We start from the raw sequence: 22,764 nt of genomic DNA, 5'->3' as shown, positions 1-22,764 counted from the left end.
CCCCGAGGCTGGTTCCTGGGAGTTGTTGGGCACCAGGCTGGAGGTTGGCCAAGGAGGAGAGGGATGGAGGCTGCTCCGTGGGATGAAGCTGGGAGGTGAGTTGGTTGTGGGTCTGTGTGAGGGGTCCCCTTTGCTGCAGAGCAGGTCTGTCCCCCCAGCAGGATTGTCCCCTGGGGCTGGAGGAGCTGGGCACTGCCATACCTGGTGGCACGTGGATGGAGATGGACTTTTTGTAGGGGTAGAAAGTTTGGGATTAAAAGTACAGCTGGTTTGGGGAGGGAATTCTTTTGGGAAAGTCACTTGGCTTTCCCCTAGAATGGAGTGGATGGTTTGGAGCACGAGGCAGGGGGGGACAGGGCTCACAGCCTCTGAGTAAATGTCCCTTCTGGGGCTGAGATCCTGGAGATCTGTGGCTGCAGAGAGAAAATTCCTGGCTGGCAGGAGGAGAGTGCTCTGGGAAAAGCAGCACCTGCCCTCCAGCTGCCAAGGGACATTCATTAATGGGGTGACACTAAAGACCCAACTGCCTGTGAAGGAAGAGGGTGCTGGGCTCTCCTGCTGAGCAGGATGCTGGGCTTGTCCTGCAGCAGTCAGGGATTGAGCTGATCCTGGGCTGGCTCAGGAACAGCGTGGCCAGCAGGTCCAGGGAAGGGATTCTGCCCCTGTGCTCAGCCCTGGGGAGGCCACAGCTTGAGTCCTGTGTCCAGTTCTGGGCCCCTCAGCTCAGGAAGGAGATTGAGGTGCTGGAGCAGGTCCAAAGGAGGCAACTGGGCTGGGGAAGGGATCCAGCACAAGTCCTGTGAGGAGAGGCTGAGGGAGCTGGGGGTGTTGAGGCTGGAGAAGAGGAGGCTCAGGGGAGACCTCATCACTCTCTCCAACTCCCTGAAAGGAGGTTGGAGCCAGGGGGGGGTTGGGCTCTTTTCCCAGGCAACTCTCAGCAAGACAAGAGGGCACAAGAGGTCTCAAGTTGTGCCAGGGGAGGTTTAGGTTGGACATGAGAAAGAATTTCTTTCTGGAGAGGGTGATCAGCCATTGGAATGGGCTGCCCAGGGAAGGGGTGGATTCTCCATCCCTGGAGATATTTCAAAAGAGCCTGGATGTGGCACTCAGTGCCATGGGCTGGGAACCACGGGGGGAGTGGATCAAGGGTTGGACTTGATGAGCTCTGAGGTCCCTTCCAACCCAGCCCATTCTAGGATTCTATGATTCAAGCACCCAAGTCCCAGTGTTTGGAAAACCCTTTTTTGGAGAAGGTGGAGAACTGTGCAGTGCAGAACTGGGGTAGCTGCTCCCCATCTGTGTGGGAAAAGCAAAAACATTTTGGTTTTCAGGGAGGGCAGGAGAGGTCCCTGCCCTGAGCAATCCCAGCAGCTGAGGGCTCCAGAGGGAGAAGCTGCTTCTCCCCATCCCAGTGGGATGCTGGGGGGGGGGCAGGTGGGGTGAAACAGAAACTGGGGCCATTTCTGGGCAGCTGCAAAAGCCTGGGGAGCTGCAAAGGCAAAATCAAAGGTGCAACTGAAAGTTAAGAAACCACCAGGACTTCTCAGCAGGTGAACGAGGGTTTTTTGAACCAATTTTGGCCTCCAGTTCCCACACCCAGCTCTTTGTTTGGACAGACTGGAAGGGGATTTGTGTGAACTTGGCCAGGTGGGTTGGGTGGAAGCAGCTGTTACCTCCCCAGCCCCTCAAACCCCTCTCCCACTCATAAATCTTAATCAAGACTGACATCTTTAGGGCCCCACAAAGAACAGCAGGAGCAGAGGCAGCGAGCTGCCAGGGACAGACTGTGACTTTATTCTGTCTTTACACATAGTAAATGGGATCTTCTTCTCTAATAATCACTGCAAAAATACTTTGCCTGGGTAAAATAGTATGTATATACTGTACAAAGACATCAGTTTAATATATCTCCCTATAAGTACATTTATACACATAAACCAGCATAAATTAGAAAAGGGACAAGTGGGTATATAAAATTCTGGTTACATACAAATCTGATTAAATTAGCATTTACACTGTGGTTCTACCAGATAAGTTTGTTAAATATAGCCATGTGCATACAGTACATTGACACCCCACCCAGACAAGAATTAAAACAAGGGGCTAACAGGGCCAGGTAGTCCCTGAAACATACTGTAGGAAAAAGGAGAGGCCCACCTTGGGTTTTAATTTTGATTTTTTTTTTTTTTTTTCTCCTCGTCCTGGGGATTCGTGACTCTGTTCTTCGAAACTCCAGGCTCTTCCAAAGTGCTTCCCAGCTCCAGATGTTTGCTTCTCCTCATGACCTCTTGGCTTTGCCCGGCTGACCTCCTCGGCACAAGATTATCTACCAAAACCAAAACAGAGCAGCCTTATTTTTCCCAGCAAAAGGGTGTGTTTCAAGCTGGTTTTATGCACATGGGAGGAGAAAGGGGGAGGGATGTCCCGTGGTGTTTTACTTCCCATTCAAAGGCAAGGTTTTGAGAGTGGTTTATTTATTTACTCTCCCCCTCCCCAAATTTACAGGGTGATGCCTTGCCTCTAGCTGGCATGGCAAGAGGGTGGGTGCTGGGGGTGAAGTGGTTTTGATTTGCTAAACCCTCCCAAAAAGTGAAGCCCCTGGCATGGCAGGAAGGGAAAGGAGTCCCCAGGCTCTCCAGATGGAAACTTGGATGTCAGACTGGATCAAGTGAGGGAAAACATCAGCACCTGAGGCTGGGGACTCAGTGGACACCAACCACCAGCCAAGGCAAAGATTCCCAGATCCTCCAGCAGCTCATGAGCTGTGTCTGCCAGGGGTATGGATGGGATCCTCCTCCTGGGATCTGTCTCTCCGTGGGCTTCAGGACCATCACCTGCCCAGTTTTCAGGCTCAAGCTTTGGCACTGGATTGCACATTGCCCAAGGGACCTCAAATAATGTATTTAACCCTGCAAGCCCCAGCTGCCCAGAATGCCTGTCTGACCCCCCCAGAGGGAGAAAAGGTGGCTCAGATTCTGCCAAACTTCCTCACAGAACAGCAGCAAAGATTTGGGTATATTGGAAGAGATATTTAAGGTCATCAAGTCCAAGTGTTAAACCATCATCCCCTGTGAAACATCACAACTAGCAGAACCTCACTCCAAAACCTATGGCCTTTTCTGACAGCCAGCTGTTAAAAAGCAAAATCACTTAAAATCATTGGATTTTGGTGCAACAGAATGGATGAAACACCTTCCAGCTTGGGCCTGGAAGGCTCAAAACCACCCAAGTTCTTTCTGCCCAAGATCAACAGCAGACCTGAGAGCACCTAATCCACCCCATCAGTGCCAGCCAGAGACATAACTGAACCTGTTTAACCTCTTTAACAGGATCCCTCAGCAGCCCTGGCACAATCAGGAGCAACATCCACATCTGCTCTTGTTGAGGCCACTTTTTGTGAGCCCTCCTTGGGCTTCTCATCTCTTCTCTGATCTCTCCCTCCTTCCATTTAATGAAGAGGCAATTTTCAACAATCAGCAACAGATTTTTCTCTAAGACTGAGGCTGCTTGTCCTCAGCTCTTCACAGCTCAGCCTCTGAAGTCTTGCTTGAGGTCAGGGGGAGGCAAGATGTTTCAAAATGGAGAGGAACTGCTGGGTCTGAGCACTGCTTTTTCTCCAAAAATATGTCTTAAGTTCAAAGCCATACTCGTGGCGTGGGCTGCGGGTGAATATTCCATTTTGTCACAAGTTTTTGAGGTTTTTTTAAATGTCTTTTTGTTGCACGCTGGAAAACAAACAAAACCCTTCCCATGTTTCCGCAAAGCAGAATGCTGTCAAAACATTTTTCTTGGATAAGGTCAGGTTTTCTCTCCCTCCTTCTCTGCACACAAGTGACTGATGTCTGAAACCCCTCCCCTCCCCCCTTCCCCTTTGAATGCCTCATTGAGACCCAACATCTCAGTGCTGAGAAAACAGCAAAGTTCAGTGAAATTCCCAGCATCCAAACATCCCAGGGCAGGAGCTGGAACTCCAGCTGCAACCCACGTTCCTGGGGCAAAACCCAGGTCCTAGCTGCAGAGATTCCAGCTGGGATTGCTAAGCCATTGTTAGCAGGGAAAACTCTGGAAAAGCACCTTCCCTCCCTCCCTCTTCACCTCCTCCCTACCATTACCCACCAGAGCTGTTCCGTGGGGTTGATGCCAGCACAGGATCCTGACAGATCAAAGTTCATTGAATAAAAGTCCTGCTGGTGCACAGCAGGGGCTTTGGGGCTGCTTTTAGAGGGCCCAGAGCCAGCAGGAAAGCTCATTCAGGAGCAGTGGGATTCCTGCTTGCTGGCATCTGCTTGTCCCCACGCTCCATGTTCCAGAGCAGGTTGATCAGAAGGAAGCAGAGGATTTCTCTCTCCCCCTGCTGCTCCTGCCAGGAGCCTCTGCTCATGGTATTTTAAATACCAAGGACATTTTAAATACCTTTCTTGGGTACTGGAGTAGGGACAGGTAGGAAACTTGCTCCCAGTTTGCATTACAGGTTACCAGAGAGTGTTGGTCTAAGGTTTATGCAACTTGAGTTGGACTCAGGCAGTGTTGTTTCAAAGGGAATCAGGAGCTATCTTTTATCTAAGTAATACTTTGCACCAGTTCATAGGGAAGTGCCTCCCAGAGGTCAGGCTCAGCATATGGAACAAGTCCTGGGATCCTGATAAAAGTTTTGACTTCCTCCTTTGCAGGCAAAACTCCAACAGCAGGATATGTAAAAATGGAGTAAGGGACAGAAAAGCCTGCCAAGACTACAACTTGAAAGTCATCACAGTGTTCTGCTGTATTAATGCAGTACTATAATGATGACACTGCTGATTATAACCAGATCATAGCACACTACCAACTCAGGGTTTAGATACTTCACACAGTAAATGTGTGTAATAGGAAAAGGAGCTGGAGAGACACTGCCAGGCTTCAGTTAGATTTTAAAAGCAAGTATCTTCTTCCAGTGCTGAGGAAGTGCTACATAAAAATCATAAACCAGTTTAAAAATCTGTTATGCCTCTCATTTTCACACTTGGAAAAGGAGTTCCCTTTCAGTTAGCTTGGAAATGAAGAGACTGGGGAGGTTCAGGTATGTCCCAGTTGCATTCCATAAACTAATTAACATAACTGACTGTAAATGCAACAGGGAGTGTGAAGTTTTAACTTCTTAAGAAGTTCAACTGTCCAACTTAAACCCCTTCCTGGTAATACCAGAAATCTGTGCAAGGCACAAAAGTCATTCTGGATCTGAACATCATTCTGAATTCCTTCAGCCTGGATCCTTCAGATCCATCTCTAATTATGCAGGTTGATCCTCTCTGGGTCCCTGGATGGGTCCCTGGCTGCCATTTAGTGGGGGTGAACTTCTGGCACTGTCCCTGTGATTTAATTAGTTAGCACAGGCTACACAGGGAACTGGGATGAGGTGGGGGGCACCAGTATCTCTTGTGTAAGAGGTGAATACTTCCTTCTGAGCCTGAGGACAGAACTGCAGTTTTAGGGGGCCCCAATGCTCACAGGAGGAAACTCATTCTCATCCTCAAGACACACTGGTCCAGTGGCAAACTCGTGCTCTGGGATAACCTCTCCTCGCAGGGCACCACCATCCTCTGAATAACCTGTCCAAGGAAAAATACAAAGTGTTACAGATCAATGGATGGAAGGAGGCTGGAAGCAAACAGTGGAGACACTATTTTATCACCTCTTTAGGTTTCTCTGGCTTTTTGGCAGAGCACTGGGGGACTGAAGAGAAAGGTATCTTCATTGACACTACAGATTAGGGAATGGACTACATGGCTCCTGTGTCAGCAGCTTCCTCCTCCCACCATGAATGAAAGCACCAATTCCAGAAGATGATCCCCATTTTTATGTGGACCTTTACACTTGTGGATATACTGAGTCACCCAGTTTTCTCCTGCAGCACTTTAGTGCTTAGGGTAAGGTGTAACAGGTTCAGGGGAATCTGTAATGATCTTGCCACAAAAATAGTGGGATTTGACTTCTACACCTATGGTTTCACCTCCTGGAAACCAGCCTGGCAGCAGCTGCTCTCTGACAGACTGTGAGGCTGCCATGTGGGTCCTGCTCAGCAGCTCCACACCATCCCACCCCCTAAACTCAGCTCTCCAGCACCCACTGATGCCTGGAAAAGGTGCCCTGAGCACGGTGGTCAGCACTCTGCTGCTGGAGGGATCTCCTCAGGCACAGCTTGTAAGCTGCATAAGGAGGAGAGGCACTGGCCAGGGGTCTCGGGAGGCAGAGCAGAACATTCTTGACCTGTTTTGGGGGCAGGGGATGAAGTGGGTGAGCTCCGGAGGGTCCTGCTGCCCCAGTCTGAATTGCACAAGTAGAGTTTCTGGTTGAAACCTTGGCAACTGGGAGACTTTCCACTTTGCCCCAGGTACTTTTTGTGCTTCTGCCAGAGGAAAGGCAGAGAAGATGCTTACCTGGCATGGTTGAAGTTGAAGGCACTGTACTTTGTCTGGCTACAGTTGCTGCATAAGATTGAGGTAACGGAGGCTGAAGGTCGTTTTCTTTGTTCTCTTCAATCTTTCCTGAGCCGAGCAGACTGTACAGGAGCAAGAAGGGGGGAGAAAAGTTAGTTCTGATCCCAGCCACTCTTTCCCAAGCACTGGCTAAGACAAGCAGAGGCACCCAGGTCTCCCTGGAGCACATCATCCATCGGCACCACCGCATCTGGGCACTGCCTGCAGCCCCGGCAGCGCTGCGGAGGAGGAGGAGGAGAGCATTGTGCTCTACCAGGAAAGCAGGGGGGGAAGCAGAAGATAGGGAAAGCACCACTTCAGCTAGAGGACAATGCTGGCACGAGAATAGAAGGGAACAGATTGACCACAAAAGCTTTAGGTTACAAAAGCAAACAGTGTTTCTAATCACAGAGGGGGCTCCAAAGGGCTTCCAACAGGAGCGGACTAGATGGGAAAAGCAGCCCTGGCTAGTTTGGGATGGAGTTTGAGCAGAGATATAGTATGATGTAACATAACTCATGACCCAAGGGCCCTTTTCAGTCCTCTGATGCTAAAAGGAACCCACAAACAGACTGGGACAGCTCCCAGAGTGGGGGCAGGAGGGTGTCAGTGGGATTGGAGGGGTGGCCGGAGCAGGCGGGACAGCGTGGTTCCGCAGCACGGCTGCTCGGTGGCTTTGCAAAAAACTGCTGGCATTTTCCTGGCTGTCAGCCAGGCTGTCAGAGCACATGTTACATCACACCCCACCCCAAAGGCTTCACATCTGGAGCCAAGTCACCCAGATGTGTGTGTGTGTGTAGGTTACACGCTTAATCAAAGTTGCACACAACTGGGACAGCAGGGCAAAGACTCCACTTTGGCACTGCAGGGCTGCATCTGTGTATGTGGGGGGGTTATTTAGGGAAGCTCCCAGCATAGCTCCACACCATCCTACCCCCGAAACTCAGCTCTCCAGCACCCACTGATGCATGGAAAAGGTGCCCTGAGCATGGTGGTCAGCACTCTGCTGCTGGAGGGATCTCCTCAGGCACAGCCTATAAGCTGAGATGTCCCACAACTGCCCATGGATGGATGGGAGATGCCTCTGTTTCTTCTGCAAAGTGCCCCTGGATGGAACCTCCTGATGGGGAATCACCTCAGGACAAGGCAAGTAAAATCACAAACTCAGTTCTTATGTTTCTGCCCCTCAAGCTCCATTTTGTTCTTTCAACTCCCCTTGAAACTTTGTTCTTGAAACTCCCCTTAATTTTTTTTAGACGCTTGTCCTCTGTCTCGGGTATGTCTGGAGGGTCATTTACCTGTGTTTCTTAATTAAGACACACTCCCCTCCATCTTGTGGGTCCAAGTTATAGATACAGAGATGTCCATCTGAGGTGGTCACCAACAGTCGGGGCAGCTTCTGAATCCTGATGGGAAAAACCTCATCAGCCCAAACACAACAGCCCAAACACAACAGCCCAGGGCTACAGCCCACACCCCCACTGTGTGCTCTGCAGGCACGGGTGCAAGATAAGGGCCCCAGTGGTGGTGTTCTGCAGAGATAACTGTGTCTGCTGACAGGCTGGTGTGGCAGAGGGGACAGAGATGTCACTACGTACGTGGAGAGGGCACAGATGTTCCTCTGCCCAGAGATGTTCAGGCGGACGGTGGCAAAGGCTCGGTCCTGGTTCATCATTCCTGACACCTGAGCAGGGAGGTAGTTGGTGGCAGCCTGGAACATCTTGCCCATGTAACCACTCCAGGTTGGAGGCTCTTCTGGTCGGCTGAGGGGGGGGGTGAGAAAGCACCATCAGCAGGGTTTTGCAATCAGCCACGACAAAAACATCGTAAATGAAGTCATCCTGATCTCAGATAAGCCCAGACTTTCTTTGGAGCACCTGCACATGGTGTGCACCAGCCCAGCTGGAGACACAGGGAGGAGGTGGGGGAACCAGGGGCAGCTAAGAGACCCAGAGAAGCCCTGGAGAGGCTGCCAGCAGGGATGCAGTGTGTAGCTTGGCCAAGGAGTGAATCCCACAGGACATAAAGCCAGAGAGACACTTTGCAGCTGGTCCTGCTCATGGAGAGTACGTGGTGAGGAAATGGAGAGCTGGAGCTGCAGGAAGGGGTCTGGAGCAGAGGCAGCTCTGGGGCAGGCAGGTGAAACCCCCTCACCTGTCTGTGAGGTGCTCCAGTTTAAAGATGTGCACGGTCTCTGTGTTGCTGGAAGCACAGAGGAACTGGGAGTCCATGCTGAACACCAGGGAGCCAATGTTCACATACCTAGGGCCAAGGACAGAGAGGAGAGGTCACCTAATGGCTTTATTGTTCAAGGGGAACTGCTGGGTTTTGGTGACAGAGAAGAGGCTGGGGAGGAAGGACACCCATGCCCAGTGAGGAGCACCCTGCCTGACCAACATTTCCTCAATCCCTTTGCTCAGCAGAGCTTCAAGGTAGTGCCAAACAACCAGAGAGGTGGAAATGTCTTTGCTGACAGAGCTGTCTGGGGAGTGAGCATCTGTGCCAGCCTCACTACAGCAGCTCAAGCTTCTGGTACAGCAAATACCAGGGAGGTTATGCCAAGTGCAGGGGAGCCAGAGACATGCAGCAGCTCCTCCTGTGCAGGCTCAGCAGGGCTGGGGTGTCTCAGTTGTGGCAGTCTTTGTTCTTGCAGAAGTTGGTGTAAAATCACAAGGCAGGGATGGGGAAGAGGGAAAAGTCAAGAAAAGACCTACTGAAAACATCTGAGGGAGCTTGCAGAAGGGCAGCAAGAGCCCCTCCCCACCATCAAGACATGGGCTCTGTGCAGATGACTTAGTAGCTTCAAAACCTCCTTTGAGAGGGCAGGGGTTGGGCTGATAACTTTGGGGACTTGATTACTTCAAGTAAGAAACAAGAAAGGTCAAATGGACAGAATCTGCCTCTGTTCTCTGCAATCACCCTGTTCTGCAACACTGAATTGAGTCACTAACGTTGCCAGAGGCAGCTGGGTGCAGTGTGGCTGTCTGGCACAATGACATTTCTATCTGATACGCTCACTCTTGTTTTCTTTTTGCAAAAGATGCCAAAGCCACCAGGATCTGACGTTGCCCTGTCCCTGTGTTTACGTTTCTGCTCCAGGAGCCCTCTGTGTTCTTGTCACCAAGAGAAGAATGAGCTGACCTTTTCATCCCTCGGCGGAATTCATAGAGCTTTTGCCCACCAGGAATGGAAAATACACGAATGACTGTGCCCTGCAAAAAATGCAAATGGAAAGATCAGGCAGGAGCAAGGACAAAGAGTGCCAGCCCTTTCTCTGACACACCCAGGAAACTTGGGAGGTAGAAAGGCCCCTCCTGTTTGCCAGCCAGAATCAATCTCAGCCTGATGCACTGGCCTCTTGCAAGTCGAGAGGCCTTTTAGTGGTCCTCCTGTGTTGGAGAATGGTCCTGCTCTCTGTGCTGGTCCTGCTCCATGTGCTCCAGGCAGCAGGACTGGCTGGGACCCCACTGCCAGCTGCAGGCAGCAAGCAGAGGCAGCAGGGAGGGTGCTGGCAGCAGGGAAGGTGCTGGCAGCAGGGAAGGTGCTGGCAGCATCACTCACTCACTCACTTTTTCGGAAGCACTCGCCAGCTTCGAGCCAGTGGAGTTGAAGGTGAGAGCAGCCAGGGGACCATCATGGGCAGGGATGGTGCAGGCTGTTTTCTGTAGGGCAGAAGGTAATGTGAGTGCAAACAGACAGACAGACAGACAGACAGGCAGGCAGGCAGGTTGCTGCTGGTACCAGGTAAGGGCACGGCGTGCCCTGCCCCACACCCTTTCCAGCACTACTGATATGGATCCTTGGGATCCTATCTCAATGGGATCCTATCATATCATTTATGATAAACCTTCCACGTCCTCAGCACACCTTGTCTTTACCCTGCCTCGAGCTCCCTCCCCACCTAACTGCAGCCTCTGTGAACACAAAGTTCTTTTCAGGGACAAGCAGTCCCCACCTCTCCAGGATCAACACCCTGCCCTCTCCAGAGCCTGGCATGTCCTTGTGCAGGGACAGAGCTGCAATCTGCTTGGCTGCACAGCAAATCCTGCTGCAGTGGCACCACCCTGATGCCTGCAGGGAGCCCAGGTCCTGGCTGGTACCTTCTCACAGCAGCAGAGTGTTTTCCCCCTCGTGCTCTGCTCCTCCCCTGCTGCAGATCCTCTGCTCCTGCTGCACGTACCCAGCCTTATGTAATCCAGAGCCTGGCACAAACAGCAGATAATCATGACCCTGCTTCCAGCCAGGGACATTTCCTGAGGGGAACTTTGGACACCTCACCCTCTCCGTGACTTCGGGTCCAGCATCCCTTCCAGCCCGTGGCAAAGGCAGCTGTGCCTGGAGCAGCTCCAACCCTTCCTGAACATCCAACCCTGGTCACATCGATCCCACGGGATACCCTGCTGTTAGGAATCCCCTGGCTGCAGCCCCTGGGATACGCTGGGACCTGAACATCCCAGATTGGGTGACGGATATCCCGGTCTCCAAGAACCCATCTGCTTCACATGGAGGAACGTGCCTGCCCCGGGCAAATCCCTCCCGGTCTAGCTCAGTATTTATTCATCCTTCCCAAAGGCCCCTTTGGCTTTGCTGTGGTTCTGTTTGTTTTCAGTCCCTGCCGGTCTCCAGAAGGGGGGGTTCACACTTACCAAAGTGTTTCCGTCGTAAAGCGCGATCTCTCCGCTGGTCGCGCTGCCGGGATAAGCCAAGAAGGAGTTGGCGTGGTTGATGGAGAGAGCACAGAGCCCTGGCAAAGGCCAGAAGGACACAGCTGAGGTTGTTTGTTGGGGGAGGAGAGGGAAAGCCAAGAAGAAAACGTGGCCACGGAACCGGCGGGGGGTTCGGGCTCTTGGCTCGTTTTGGGGCAGTTTCTTGGCACTCGGTGAGCCGCCCCGGCAACGCCTCGGCCGTGGGGACACCTGCTGGCATGGGACAGTACGGCTGGCTCCTGCCAGCCACCCCAAACCCCAGGGGGAACCCACAGCCTGCTTCTGGGCTTCTCCCCTTTAAGCGACCCCTTTGAGAAGGCAAGAAAAGGAGCTTGAAACAAAGCAAGGGATAGCCCGGTGAATAGGGTTCCTGTCCAGGCACATCTGGGCAGCTCCAGATGTCTGCAGGGTGTAAGGTGCTAGGTTAGGAGCTCAGATTGAAGCCTGGCATATCTGGGCAGCTCCAGATGAATGCAAGGTGTAAGGTCAGGAGCTGAGATGAAGCCTGGCACATCTGGGCAGCTCCAGATGAATGCAAGGTGTAAGGTGCTGGGTTAGGAGCTCAGATTGAAGCCTGGCACATCTGGGCAGCTCCAGATGTCTGCAGGGTGTAAGGTGCTGGGTGAGGAGCTGAGATGAAGCCTGGCACACCAAGGCTGGCATGGCCAGGCAGTGGCCACGGGGATGGGCAGCACCATTTCCCTTTTGTCTGAGTGGAAAAGGGAAGCAGAGGAAGACAAAGGAAATGGCAGAGTGTGCAGGGAGTTTCCGGCAGACAAGGAACTCAAACGTAGCTGAAATTTTAACCACAGGGGAAATTCTTCCTCATAACCACCATCTGCTTTTATGCCAACGTGAGCATTAAGGTTCCAAACCACTCCTTTCAAAGCGAGCAGGAATTATGGGATGAGATGGGGATGGATGGATGGATGCCTCCATCTGCCTGTCCCCCAGGTGACCTCAGAAAAGAGCATCTCTTCCTGCTTCCCATTTCTGCTGCTGCCTGAGGACCCATCCTGGTGAATCCTGTCACATCCAGAAATGGGTCTCACTTGCTTCCTGCCCCACGTCCTCCCAAATCCAACTCCAGGCTTCAGCACGCCCTGAGTTTCCTGGCTCTGGCCCAGTTGATCCCACCTCATCCCTCCCCCCTCTCCTCCTCACCCCGTGCAGAGGAAGCTGCAGGGTTAAAGGCTGCTGAGGATGCTGCCAGACACCCCAAAAAGGACCCCCAGACGTCTGTGTAGGCACGGAGAGACACACGTGCAGGGACACACATGGAGTGCAACCCCTTGGGTCAGGACACAGCCCTGGCTGGGGATGGGTCGGCTGAAGTTTTGGTTTTAGGTCATTGTTTATAACCAAAGAAAGAGAGCAGGGCAGAGCCAGGAGCTGCAGGATGGGCCAGGGATCCCCTCCCTATCAATCAGAGGCATTTACATCGTGCCAGGGACAGCACCGGGGAGAAGAGGAGCAGCAGGAAAAGTGCAGGCAAGTGGAAGAGGGAGGAAGGCAGAGACTTTGCTCCTGAGGAGCCAGGGTGGCTGTTCAGGATGGTGTTCAAGGTTGGTGGAGGGATGTGAGCAGCTCTTTCTCTGAGCAGAAGATCTGGAGAATCTGGAGGATCTGGAGCTGAACAAAGCGAGCTCAGAGCTGCTGGGCTGAGTCACCCCCTCCCTCTGCTCCACGCCTGGCAGGGAGAGGCAGCTGAGGAGCCAGGCCAGGGGAAAACAGGGATGTGAGTGCACTGGGTTGACCTCAGGGACACACAAAGAAGGGTGACAAGGGACACGGGCAGCCTTTGAAGATGCTTCTCTGGGTGGCTGGGTGGATGCAGGCGGTGGTGGGCTCAGGAGGGAGGGGACAAAGGTGCTCAGGATGGCACCTCTGGGAATGCCATGTTGCAGGTGGCTTCCTTGAGCAGCATGGAAAAAAGCCACCACCTCCCAGAAGCCTGGCCTTGCCCCCAGGAGACAAGTGAGATAGTTTCCAGAGTTGTCTCCCTGTGGGAGATGTCACCACGAGCACTGTGACCTCCTTGGTGCAAATGCCACCCCTGACATGAGTCACATGAAAAGATGTTTGACACACATGAAAAACAACAGGCTCACCCACAGTGGGTGTTTTCCTCTCCTGAGTGGAGGAGGCTGGACTGGGAGCCAGGTCCTGGCTAGGAACTGGCTGGGGGGTCTGCAGGAGACCCTCACCATGCTGGTGCCCATGGTGCAGACTTCATGGGGGTGGCACACTTGCTGTGCTATCCTGAACCTCCTGAGCACACTTCCCTGCTCCAAAAAGGATTTTCCAGAGAGTAGTGAGGCTGGACTGCCTTGGCCTCCTGGACACAGTGCCCTCAGGGTGAAGCTTGGGACCAAAGCAGATGGTTTGGGGACACAGAGGGCACGTGTGGCACAGCACTTGTCACTCAGGTCATTTCAATGACAGCTCGGGGTCAAACTGCATGCCCTACAGCTGGGGTAAAAGGGGTTTAAAAAATTAAGCCCCTTGGAAGCCCTGGGATCTGAGCAGCCTGGCTGGGGCCTCACAAACACTGCTTGCTGGTGCTCCCAAACCAGGAGCTGATCATTCAGCCCGGCTGCAGAACAGCTCCAGGCTGGGCTATCCCTGCCCTCCTGCCACTGCTGGGCTTTTAGGGGAGAAGGTTTTCAACTTTAATTATATCTGCAGCCTTTAGTATGTTTAATCCACACGGAGAGGCCATCTGTTGGGATGTGAAGTAGGTCAGGGGAGCTGCCGGAAGAGCATCCCTTGGCAGCCCAGGGGCCAGCTGAGCACATCAGCAACTTCCCCACCAACCCTGCAGGCTGGGAGAGCACAGCTGCAGGCACCCTGGCACCATTCCCTATCTGCCACTAAAAATAGCTCCTCTCCCAGCAGCAGGAAAGCCAGGCTCACCCTCCACCATACAGAGAAGATCTGCTGGGCAGCCACCCGCCCTGCCCCTTGGGCTTGCAGGGAATAATATCAGGTGGCAAGCTCTGGGTGATCTTCCCCGTGCTGAGAACTTGGGGAGGTGACCCCAAGCCCATCCTGGGAGATTTCCTACTTTGGCAAAGCCAAAAGAGCAGCAGGGTTAGGCACAGGGCTGCTGCAGAGCTGATGGGCTCCTGGCCCTGAGAGCAAAAACCCCGCGGGACTCTGATGGTGAAGGGAGGGCAGGGAACCCTGCAGGGAGTTTCAAGTTGTCCTGAATGTGGAGGGAAACTGGTGGTCCTGGCCTGCCTTCTGGCTTTCTGCTTGTGGAAGGGTTGTGGATTGGTGCCAGCAGCACCAACATCCCACAGGACAACAGGAAGGGACCAAACCTGGGTGGTGAAGTCAAACCACGCTGACCACTTCTGCTCTCCTTGGATGCTTTTGCTCAGGACACAGCAGGGTTTTTTTTTGGGGGGGGGACAAAGCAGGGTTTTGCTCAGGACACAGCAGGGTTTTTTTTTTCAGGCCAGAGCAGGGTTTTGCTCAGGACACAGCAGGGTTTCTGCTCCCCCAAACCCCACTGACTGCCTCCCTCATGCTGCATTAGGAGACACAAACCAGGTTGGTTTAAACTCCAACCTGAGTGTTGTGGCTCTACAAAGCTCCTGCTGAGCTGATTTCTCCCTTCCACACATTTTTTCTGGGCTCACCTGTTGTATTTGGAGGTGTATCCACAATAGTCTTCAAAAGCTTCATGTCCTTAATGTTATGGATGTAAATGGACTCCTCCAGGCAAACAACCAACCTCTGCAAGGACACAAGGGACATGCACAGAACCTCTCCACACAATGCCTCTGCCTGCTGCTCCCACAGCTCACACCCCCACATCTCCACTGGTAGAAAAACTGCAGAGGAATTTCTCAGGCACTGAAATGTAACAGAAACTCGACCTCTCCTGCTTCTCCATCCCCTCTCACAGGACAACCTTTGATTTTCTATCACTCTGCTTTGGAAAGCTGCCTGCAGCTGGGCTGGCTTTAGAAAGACTTCTCTGCTACTCCAAGAGCTGATTTTCCACATCTCCAGACTCCAGGAAGAGAAATAAACATCAGGATCACACCCCAGCCATGTGGCCCTGATTGCCATCCTTTCTAATCCCAACTTTTCTTTGCAGTTCTTTTCATACCAAATGACTTTTTGCTCATCAAGGCCAGGCAGCCCATCCTGCTTCTCTCCATGCCTACAGATGGGATTGCATGGCCCTTGCCCAGACTTTTTCCTGATTTAGGAGCAAACATTTAGGTGATGAGCCTCACACTGGTGCATCTGCTCAGCAAATTCATGTTTCTTTTCCCAGTCAGCATCAGCAAGCAAGACTCTGCTGGATGTGTCCTGCAGAACTGTGTAAAAATGGACTGGGAAACATCTGTTTAGGGACAGTCACATTTTACACCATCCTGGCAGATGGATCAGGTGTTTCCAAGTGAATGTGCCTGCACCTCTTCTGCTGGACTCAGTGGGCACAGCCAGCCAAGAGGCAGCTGAGGAGAGGAGAGGAGAGGAGAGGAGAGGAGAGGAGAGGAGAGAAGAGAAGAGAAGAGAAGAGAAGAGAAGAGAAGAGAAGAGAAGAGAAGAGAAGAGAAGAGAAGAGAAGAGAAGAGAAGAGAAGAGAAGAGAAGAGAAGAGAAGAGAAGAGAAGAGAGAAGAGAAGAGAAGAGAAGAGAAGAGAAGAGAAGAGAAGAGAAGAGAAGAGAAGAGAAGAGAAGAGAAGAGAAGAGAAGAGAAGAGAAGAGAAGAGAAGAGAAGAGAAGAGAAGAGAAGAAGAAGAGAAGAGAAGAGAAGAGAAGAGAAGAGAAGAGAAAGAGAAGAGAAGAGAAGAGAAGAGAAGAGAAAGAGAAGAGAAGAGAAGAGAAGAGAAGAGAAGAGAAGAGAAGAGAAGAGAAGAGAAGAGAAGAGAAGAGAAGAAGAGAGGCCAAGTGATGGGGAGGAAAGGCAGAAAGGAAAAAGTGAGGCTGATGCTGTAACCTTAGCACCAGGCCACCATCCCTGTGACCATTCAGCTCTGTGCCTCAGCTTGGACCAGATCTCTACGTGTTACCACAGAGGCATTTTGCACAGAAGCTTTTTTTGGGACCAGGCTTTGGCTCTGCCTGGAGTGTTGTGCTTTCTAAGTCCAGCGAGTGCACAGCTCCACCTGTGTTAGTGCCAAGTGCCCAGAAGCACTGAAAACCTCCCAATAAAAACCTTCAGGCCAGATTCCATCCCTGCTCCTGAAGTTGGAGCACCCGAATCCATGTACAGGAAGCCTCCACCTCTTTAGAAATGAGGCCACTTATTTAGTATCTAAATGTGGAGCTTAGTCACTAACTTGAAACACCCACATTAGAAAATCTTTGCTTTGCTCCACCATTACTCTCAGATCAAACTCTTTCCCACTTCTATTCCTGCTAACCACAGCATCTGGGGCTGTGTCAGAGCCATTTTGCATTTCCAGGAAGACTTTGCCTTTTCTCCAGTAAGAGGCACCAGCTTGCAGAGACCATCCCAGTAATATTTATACAGCTGATTTCAGCAAAGCCACCATCTGCTTTCCCAGAACTGCAGAATGCTCTTGCTATTGATGGACAGGTGAAGGGAGGCTTCCAGATGACAGCCAGAGCTGCAGGAAAAAATGCTGGCACCCCCTGGGACAAAATCCAGGAAAATCATGGGGGTGAGAGGCCAAGGAAGGCTGGAGAAGCTCACCAGGAGCTGGAAAGGGATGGATCCCTGCCTCCTGCCCTGTAGCCCATGCTAACATCAGTGTAAACCCTGCTGAGATGAGGAGGGGGTTTCATCCTTCCCTCGTGAGCCTTAAGGAAGGTGCCTGGTGCTGTGGTGGCTACAGAGGGTTCCAGGCACCACCTCTGGAACAAGAGATCACTGCTCAGCAGTTTTTTCTGTAGTCCTTCAGTCTGACATGAGTCAGGTAACTGAGTTGTTTGTTGAGGACTTGAAATGTGCTGGACATGGACACAGCCAGGGAAAAGTACCAAAGGGCTCAGAGAGGGTTGCAGCAGTTGAATGAAAACCCCAAGAGGTTGTGGGAGAGCTTCTCCCAGGTCCCACAGCACAGCCCTATTCCCCACTTGAAAACAAATCCCCATCTCCTGTCACACCTTGGAGAGCAGTGGAGCTTGGAACAAAGAATTCCCATGGATCAACAAGAACCAAGGGACTCAGCTGTTGGCACAGGAAGAGGCAGAGAGATCAAACTGAAACATGCACCTTTTGTTTGAGACCTGTTCCTATTTTATTTGCCACTCTCTTCCTGGGGTTTGGCCTCTCAGTGAGGTATGGCTTGGCTGCAGAAGGGTTCAAGTGTCACAGCAACCTGCCTGCCACCACTTTAAATCTTGCATGCAGATTAAAAGAGTGATTTCTCTCTACCTGCAGCACCTTCAAACCTCTCCAGGGGTGTCTGTGCCACAGCTGGAGGATGAGCTCAGCCCAGGATTTGAACCCAAGCTCATAAAGCAGCTGAGGAAAGTGGCTGCAGAGCTGGATGTCTGCATCAGGCAAACTGCAGAGCAGCACATGGGGAAAAGCCTGAATGTATTTCATTCTCACACTCATCTCCTGGAGCTGCTAAGCAGAACCTCCCAGTTTATTTTTATCCGTGTCCATCTATCTGCAATTCAAAGGAAGTCCTTATTTTGCCAGCTCCATTGTAAGTTTAAGTGAAAAAAATCAATTTTAGGCCAGATTTAATTGTAGTACAGGAACTTCTGGTCAAACACAGCTTTACTGGAAACTCAACCCAGAGTTTCCTTATGTGAGAGCTTTACTGCAGGACTTGGTGTTGCTAACTGAGGAGAGGCTGATTATATACAATTACACAGACTGCTTATTTCTTCATTGTAAAATGTCCTTTGCTCCTTAAGGCATATACTTTGAAAATAATTATGGACAAAAAGAAAAAAGGACTTAAAATCCTCCAAAAGGGCTCAGGGCTGCACAGGGCTGTGTCAGTTCAGAGAGTAACACTCTGAAAGCCTTCTTTTAAGTGGCCTGAATGTTTTCTATAGCTTTAAAAGTAAAGCAAGGCTGCTAGCAGTACCTGAGAGGCAGCCTTTTGCCTCACCCACAGAGTTCAAGTTACTCCTGGGTTTTGTTTCCAGCCCTGAAGGTCTCATTTGCAACCAAGATGGCAGAGGTGGGCCTGGAGTCAGGATGTGGAACCCAAAGGAGGGAGGAGGAAGATGAAAAGGTGTCTTTTGGGTTTTGGGTCTTTTGAGCTGCATGCTGAGCAGGCAAGAAGGCAGACAACAAAAAGACCTTTGTGTGAGTGCTCTGAAAACAGGGATTTTGCTTCAATTTCCTGAAAACAAAGCAGTTGTGGCAGAGGATGTCCACAGCCACCCTGCTGCTCTCTCAGAGGTCACCAAGCCTGAAGTGGAGCTGACAGAAGGACAGCCCCACTTCAGTTTGCTCTCTGCAAACTTCCCTTTGGCTGCCAGCAGAATCCCAGCTGGAAAAGCAACATCAGCAAAGAGGCAAAGAGTGGGAGAACTCTGGTGAAAGCTTTTCCCCAGCCCCTCACCTGGCGATTCAGTCGGATGGACAGGATGTTACTGGAATAGCTGTAGTTGCAGATCTCTGTCCCTTTCTTGAAGTGGTAGACATTCATTTGCTGGGGCTTGGCATGACTGACCACAACCACAAGGCTGCTGGAGAACAGGCGTTCCACGATGTAAACATCTGGGATTTCATCTGGGCACAGAAGGAAAGCAAGAGACAGATTTATTTATTTTTATTTTTTTTTTAATGGTTGGGTTTGAATGCAGCAGCAAGTAAAAAGAAGGAATCAGGCTGGGACACTCAGTGCTAAGGTGCTCAACATCTGCTTTTGTTAAGAATTTTGCCAGGCCTGGCACAAATTATTTAGGACAGAGCAGGAGGGGGTTAGTGAACCTTCCCTTGAAGGCAGGATTCAAACCAGCCCCCCCTGACAGTGCTGCTGTGCCTCTCCTGGGCAGGGCCCTACAGCTGAAGTTAATCCTTGGGTCCTCCAGCTGTAGTTAATCCTTGGGAAGGGGATATAAAAAGGAGGAGCTCACCTGACTTAGTAGAAGGCTTGGAAGGGGTGTGTGAAGTGGGGCAAGGAGTAAGCAGGGTGTACTTTGCTGTTTGTTTGGGGGGTGGCTGCTTTCTCTCAGCCTCCTCAGAGGTTGAGGTGTTTAATCCCTCCCTGGCACTGGGGTTGTGGTCTCTAGAGGGCTTTAGCATAGCTGTGGTGAGCAGTGGTGTGGCTTGCCTTGCAGGGACTATGCTGGGGTGACTCCTGGTGTGTTGAGAAGGCCCCATTATAGTGGACCTGGAGGTAAATCATCAGGAAGTATGATTTTTAGTGTAGGGCTCACTAAATGGTGCTCAGGGCTTGGGCTGTGTGGTTGGAGGCACAGGAACTGCTTGTGTCTCAGCCCACCCCCTCAAGCATCTCACCAGCAGGGAGCTGTTTCCCTTAGCTCTGACTCTGGAGGCAAACAAAGCTCCTAAGCACTTTAAAAATTTAAGTCTATGGCTTGGTGCTGTATATAGCAGCTGAGTTACCCTCTGAGGTGAAGTGAAAAGGAGCCTGGAAGGTGTCCCAGATGATGCAGCTCTGTCTGGCTGCTGAGGCTGCCTCTCTAGCCAGTGGGTAGAGCCCAGTATGTCCCAGTTGGGAGGTGGATCTGTGGTGCAGCTCAGCTGAAACACTTCTGGCCACGGCCTGAACCAACCTGCAGTCTGTGCTCCACGAGGCCTGCCTTGTTTTGGGCTGGTAAGTGCACTGCATGGTGCTGTGAGCACAGCTAATAGCTGAAAGCCTGCTGTGAGTGACCTTCCTGCCTGGGAAACCTGGTAAAAACATCTTGCTTGGCATGGACTCCAAGGCAGGGAGTTCTCCAGCAGCTGTGCTGGGAGGCTGGGCACCTCCTGGCTGGCTGGCTGGAACTCAGCAGTGGTAAAACTACCTCTGAAAGCTGCTTTGCAGGACAAACAGCTGCTGCCTGGGTGACAGCAGTGACAGAGCTGGATGCTCAGCTTGGGGGAGTCCTCTTAAAGGGCTGCTGAGGTTTCTCCAAGGCCAGAGCTTGCTCTAAAGGCTGCTGGGAGCTGTTTCTCTCCTGGTGTGGGCACAGAGATGCCATGTGTCCAGGCAGCAGTGAGGAGAATCAGCCCCTCAGGGCAGCAAGAGGGTTAAAGCCTGTCAGGCAATATTCCAGTGCAGTGAAACAGGAGACTTACTGCTTTCATGGACCTGGTCCAGTTGTTCCACAGAACTTAAGGAGAAAAGCCTGTATCCAGTCGTGGTTCCAATGGCCAGGGAGCTGCAAAGAGAAGACAGAAAAAAAAAACAACTTGCTGGGTGAGATGTTGTGGAGTCTCTGTGGGCAGAGGAAACAGGTCCTGGCACAAGGGACAACTTCAAGCATCCAAGGTAACAAATCCCAGAACTCTGCTGCAGCCTCCAGAGACAGATTCCCTGTATCCCTGGGAGCCAGCAAACCAGTCCTGTGGTCCTGAGGAACAAAGAGGCAGATCTGCAGCTGGAACACCTGGGATAAAAACAGGAGCTGTTTATGGGATATAAACAGGAGCTGTGAGCAAGGAGCTGATCCATCTCTACTGACACAGTGACAGGTGAGGGCTGTGGCAGCTTTGGTCTCTCTGAGGGGCTCTGCTCATTCCCAGAGAGAGTAAAGCAGAACCATCAAGGTTTTTAAATCAGCAGCCAGCCCAAGGACCCCAGGATAAAGGTAATTTTCTGTCTTGTAATCTTGCTTTCAGCTGGGCCTCTTGTAAGGAGCTGCACTTGCTGAACTTAACAGCAAGTTTCTCAGTCAGTGTCTGCTTCTGGGACTGATAACTCCATGGTTACAGTTCCAGCTGGAGACTGGTGTGCAGAATCAAGGACACTGCTGAGTTCTGAGGAACATTTTGCCCTCCAGAAGGAGAAAAGGAGTAAAGAGGTCACACCTAGAACTCTCCTTTGGGGAGGAGCAGACAAGATAAATGACCAAAATTGACCAAACAGAGTATTCCATCTCATACACCTCATCCTCAGTATAAATTTGAGGGATTATGAGGGTCAAATCCCTTCCCTCCCCCTTTTTTGCCTGTCCCTGTTTGCTTCAGCATCCTGGGAGGATTCCATCCCTTCCTCTGCCTCTGCTCCTGATCCATCCCAGCCTGAATCTGTGTGTTCTGCCTCCAGCTCCCAACTGCTCCTGACCCCAGGATTCCAGCCTGGACTTTCCCAGGGCTGCCCTGCAGCCTCGGGGGTGATGTGAGAGTTATTGGAGGAAAAGGAGAAGAACATGATATTAATTTCCCTGTACATTTGTATATATTTAGCAATTTCTCTTATTTACCATTACTGGTTTATTGAAGTTCTGTAGCTTAGTTTCCAACCCATAAATCTCTCTCCCTTATTCCCTTTCCTTCCTTTATCAGGGAAGAAATGGGGATTAAACCCAGCTGTTTTGGGGTTTCATTCCCAGCCCAGCACCAAATCCTGACACCCAGGCACAGAGTTGGTGGCAGGGGCCAGCAGTCCCTGGCCATTCATCCAACCCCTCTTTGTTCCCACAGGAGGGCTCCAGAGGTGGATCCCGTTCCAGAGGTGGATCCCGTTCCAGAGGTGGATCCCGTTCCAGAGGTGGATCCATTCCCAGTGCTCAGGGTGGTTCCATTCCCATCTCCTGCTCCGGGCTCTGCCTCCCAGCCCTGCTCCGTTTTCCCTTTGGGAAATGCTTTCTAAATGTGTTTGAAACCCCATCTGGAAGGGCAAGAGGCTCCAAGGAACCCTGGATACCTGGGATGGTTCTTTTGGACCGGGTCTCCCGGCACCAAGCTGTGGCCAAAGCCCTCGGAGGAAGCCGCTTCATCCACCACCCCAAAAACGCAGCTGGAGAGGCAAACCCAGCCATCCCCCACCCCCCAACACTCCCTTCGCTTCGCTGCCGGTTCCGGGCTCTCGGAACCGCAACCGGGACCGCGGGAGATGGACAAGGGAGGGGCGGTTCTGCCGTGTGGATCAGAGCCTCACCCAGGACCCTCCCGGCACCGCGATCCCAGTTCACACCTATCGGAACAGCCCCATCCAGGGGGGTTCCGCCCCGCTCCGGGGGTTCTGAGGCCGGCCCAGCCCAGCCCAGCCCAGCCCCGCCCGGTCCGGTCCGGTCCGGTCCCTGCGCTGCCGTCTCCCCCGCTTACGTGCAGTCCTGGTTGTAGGAGAAGCAGCTGAGCTCCGCGGGCCCCCCCGGAGCCTCGGCCGCGGCCTCCATGGAGCGGGCGCGGTGGTTCGGGCGGTTCGGCCCGTTCCGGCCCGCTCCGGCTCCGGCCCCGGCCCCGGCGGCTCCCGCAGCCCGCTCGGTGGCGCTGGCGGCGGGGAGGGGAGGGGCTCGTTCTGATTGGTCAGCGCGCAGCCATAGTCACCGCCCATCGTGTTGATGGACGGGCGGGTGAGCCAATCGGAGGGGCGAAACGGTGCTGGCCCCGCCTCCGGGTGTGTCGGAGCCGCCTGCTATTGGCTGGCGGCGGGGGGTGGCCACGTGGTGATGTTGTGGTTGCATCAGACGGGAGCGGGAGGGTGCGGGGCGGGAAGGGTGCGGGGCTGGAGCGGGGATAACGGGGACAGAGGG

At 52.3% G+C, this 22,764-nt stretch overlaps 1 protein-coding gene across 3 annotated transcripts; it reads right to left on the bottom strand.

Annotated features, from left to right (window-relative positions):
* Positions 1-1,771: 1,771 nt before the first annotated feature.
* WIPI1 (WD repeat domain, phosphoinositide interacting 1) lies at positions 1,772-22,521 on the bottom strand. Of its 3 annotated transcripts, none has more exons than XM_071764307.1 (13): positions 22,337-22,521; positions 20,366-20,448; positions 18,678-18,847; positions 14,806-14,902; positions 11,099-11,196; positions 10,022-10,114; positions 9,594-9,664; positions 8,607-8,714; positions 8,051-8,215; positions 7,751-7,858; positions 6,414-6,535; positions 5,432-5,585; positions 1,772-2,326 (listed from the first exon to the last, which is right to left on the bottom strand). In XM_071764307.1, the coding sequence occupies exons 1-12, from the start codon at positions 22,405-22,407 to the stop codon at positions 5,464-5,466; spliced, it is 1,308 nt and encodes a 435-aa protein (XP_071620408.1). In that variant the 5' UTR covers positions 22,408-22,521; the 3' UTR covers positions 1,772-2,326; positions 5,432-5,463. The 3 variants fall into 3 exon arrangements, with proteins under 3 accessions (XP_071620408.1, XP_071620407.1, XP_071620406.1); XM_071764306.1 differs by having other exon boundaries at positions 5,485-5,585; positions 22,337-22,520; XM_071764305.1 differs by lacking the exon at positions 1,772-2,326 and adding an exon at positions 3,319-3,725 and having other exon boundaries at positions 5,485-5,585.
* Positions 22,522-22,764: the final 243 nt, after the last annotated feature.

The sequence above is a fragment of the Heliangelus exortis genome, chromosome 20 (assembly GCF_036169615.1).
Source record: "Heliangelus exortis chromosome 20, bHelExo1.hap1, whole genome shotgun sequence".
Taxonomy (NCBI): Eukaryota; Metazoa; Chordata; class Aves; order Apodiformes; family Trochilidae; genus Heliangelus; species Heliangelus exortis.
The sequence above is the reverse complement of the archived record's forward strand: the minus strand, read 5'-3'. Positions and strand labels throughout refer to the sequence as shown.

Coding starts and splice junctions, on each gene's coding strand:
- WIPI1 (XM_071764305.1), bottom strand. CDS start 22,407: ATGGAGGCCGCGGCCGAGGCTCCGGGGGGGCCCGCGGAGCTCAGCTGC. Junction 9,665..10,021: donor TGGCGAGTGCTTCCGAAAAA/GTGAGTGAGTGA, acceptor CATTTTTTGCAG/GGCACAGTCATTCGTGTATT. Junction 3,726..5,484: donor ATGAGAATGAGTTTCCTCCT/GTGAGCATTGGG, acceptor TTTGTTTTCCAG/CGTGCAACAAAAAGACATTT.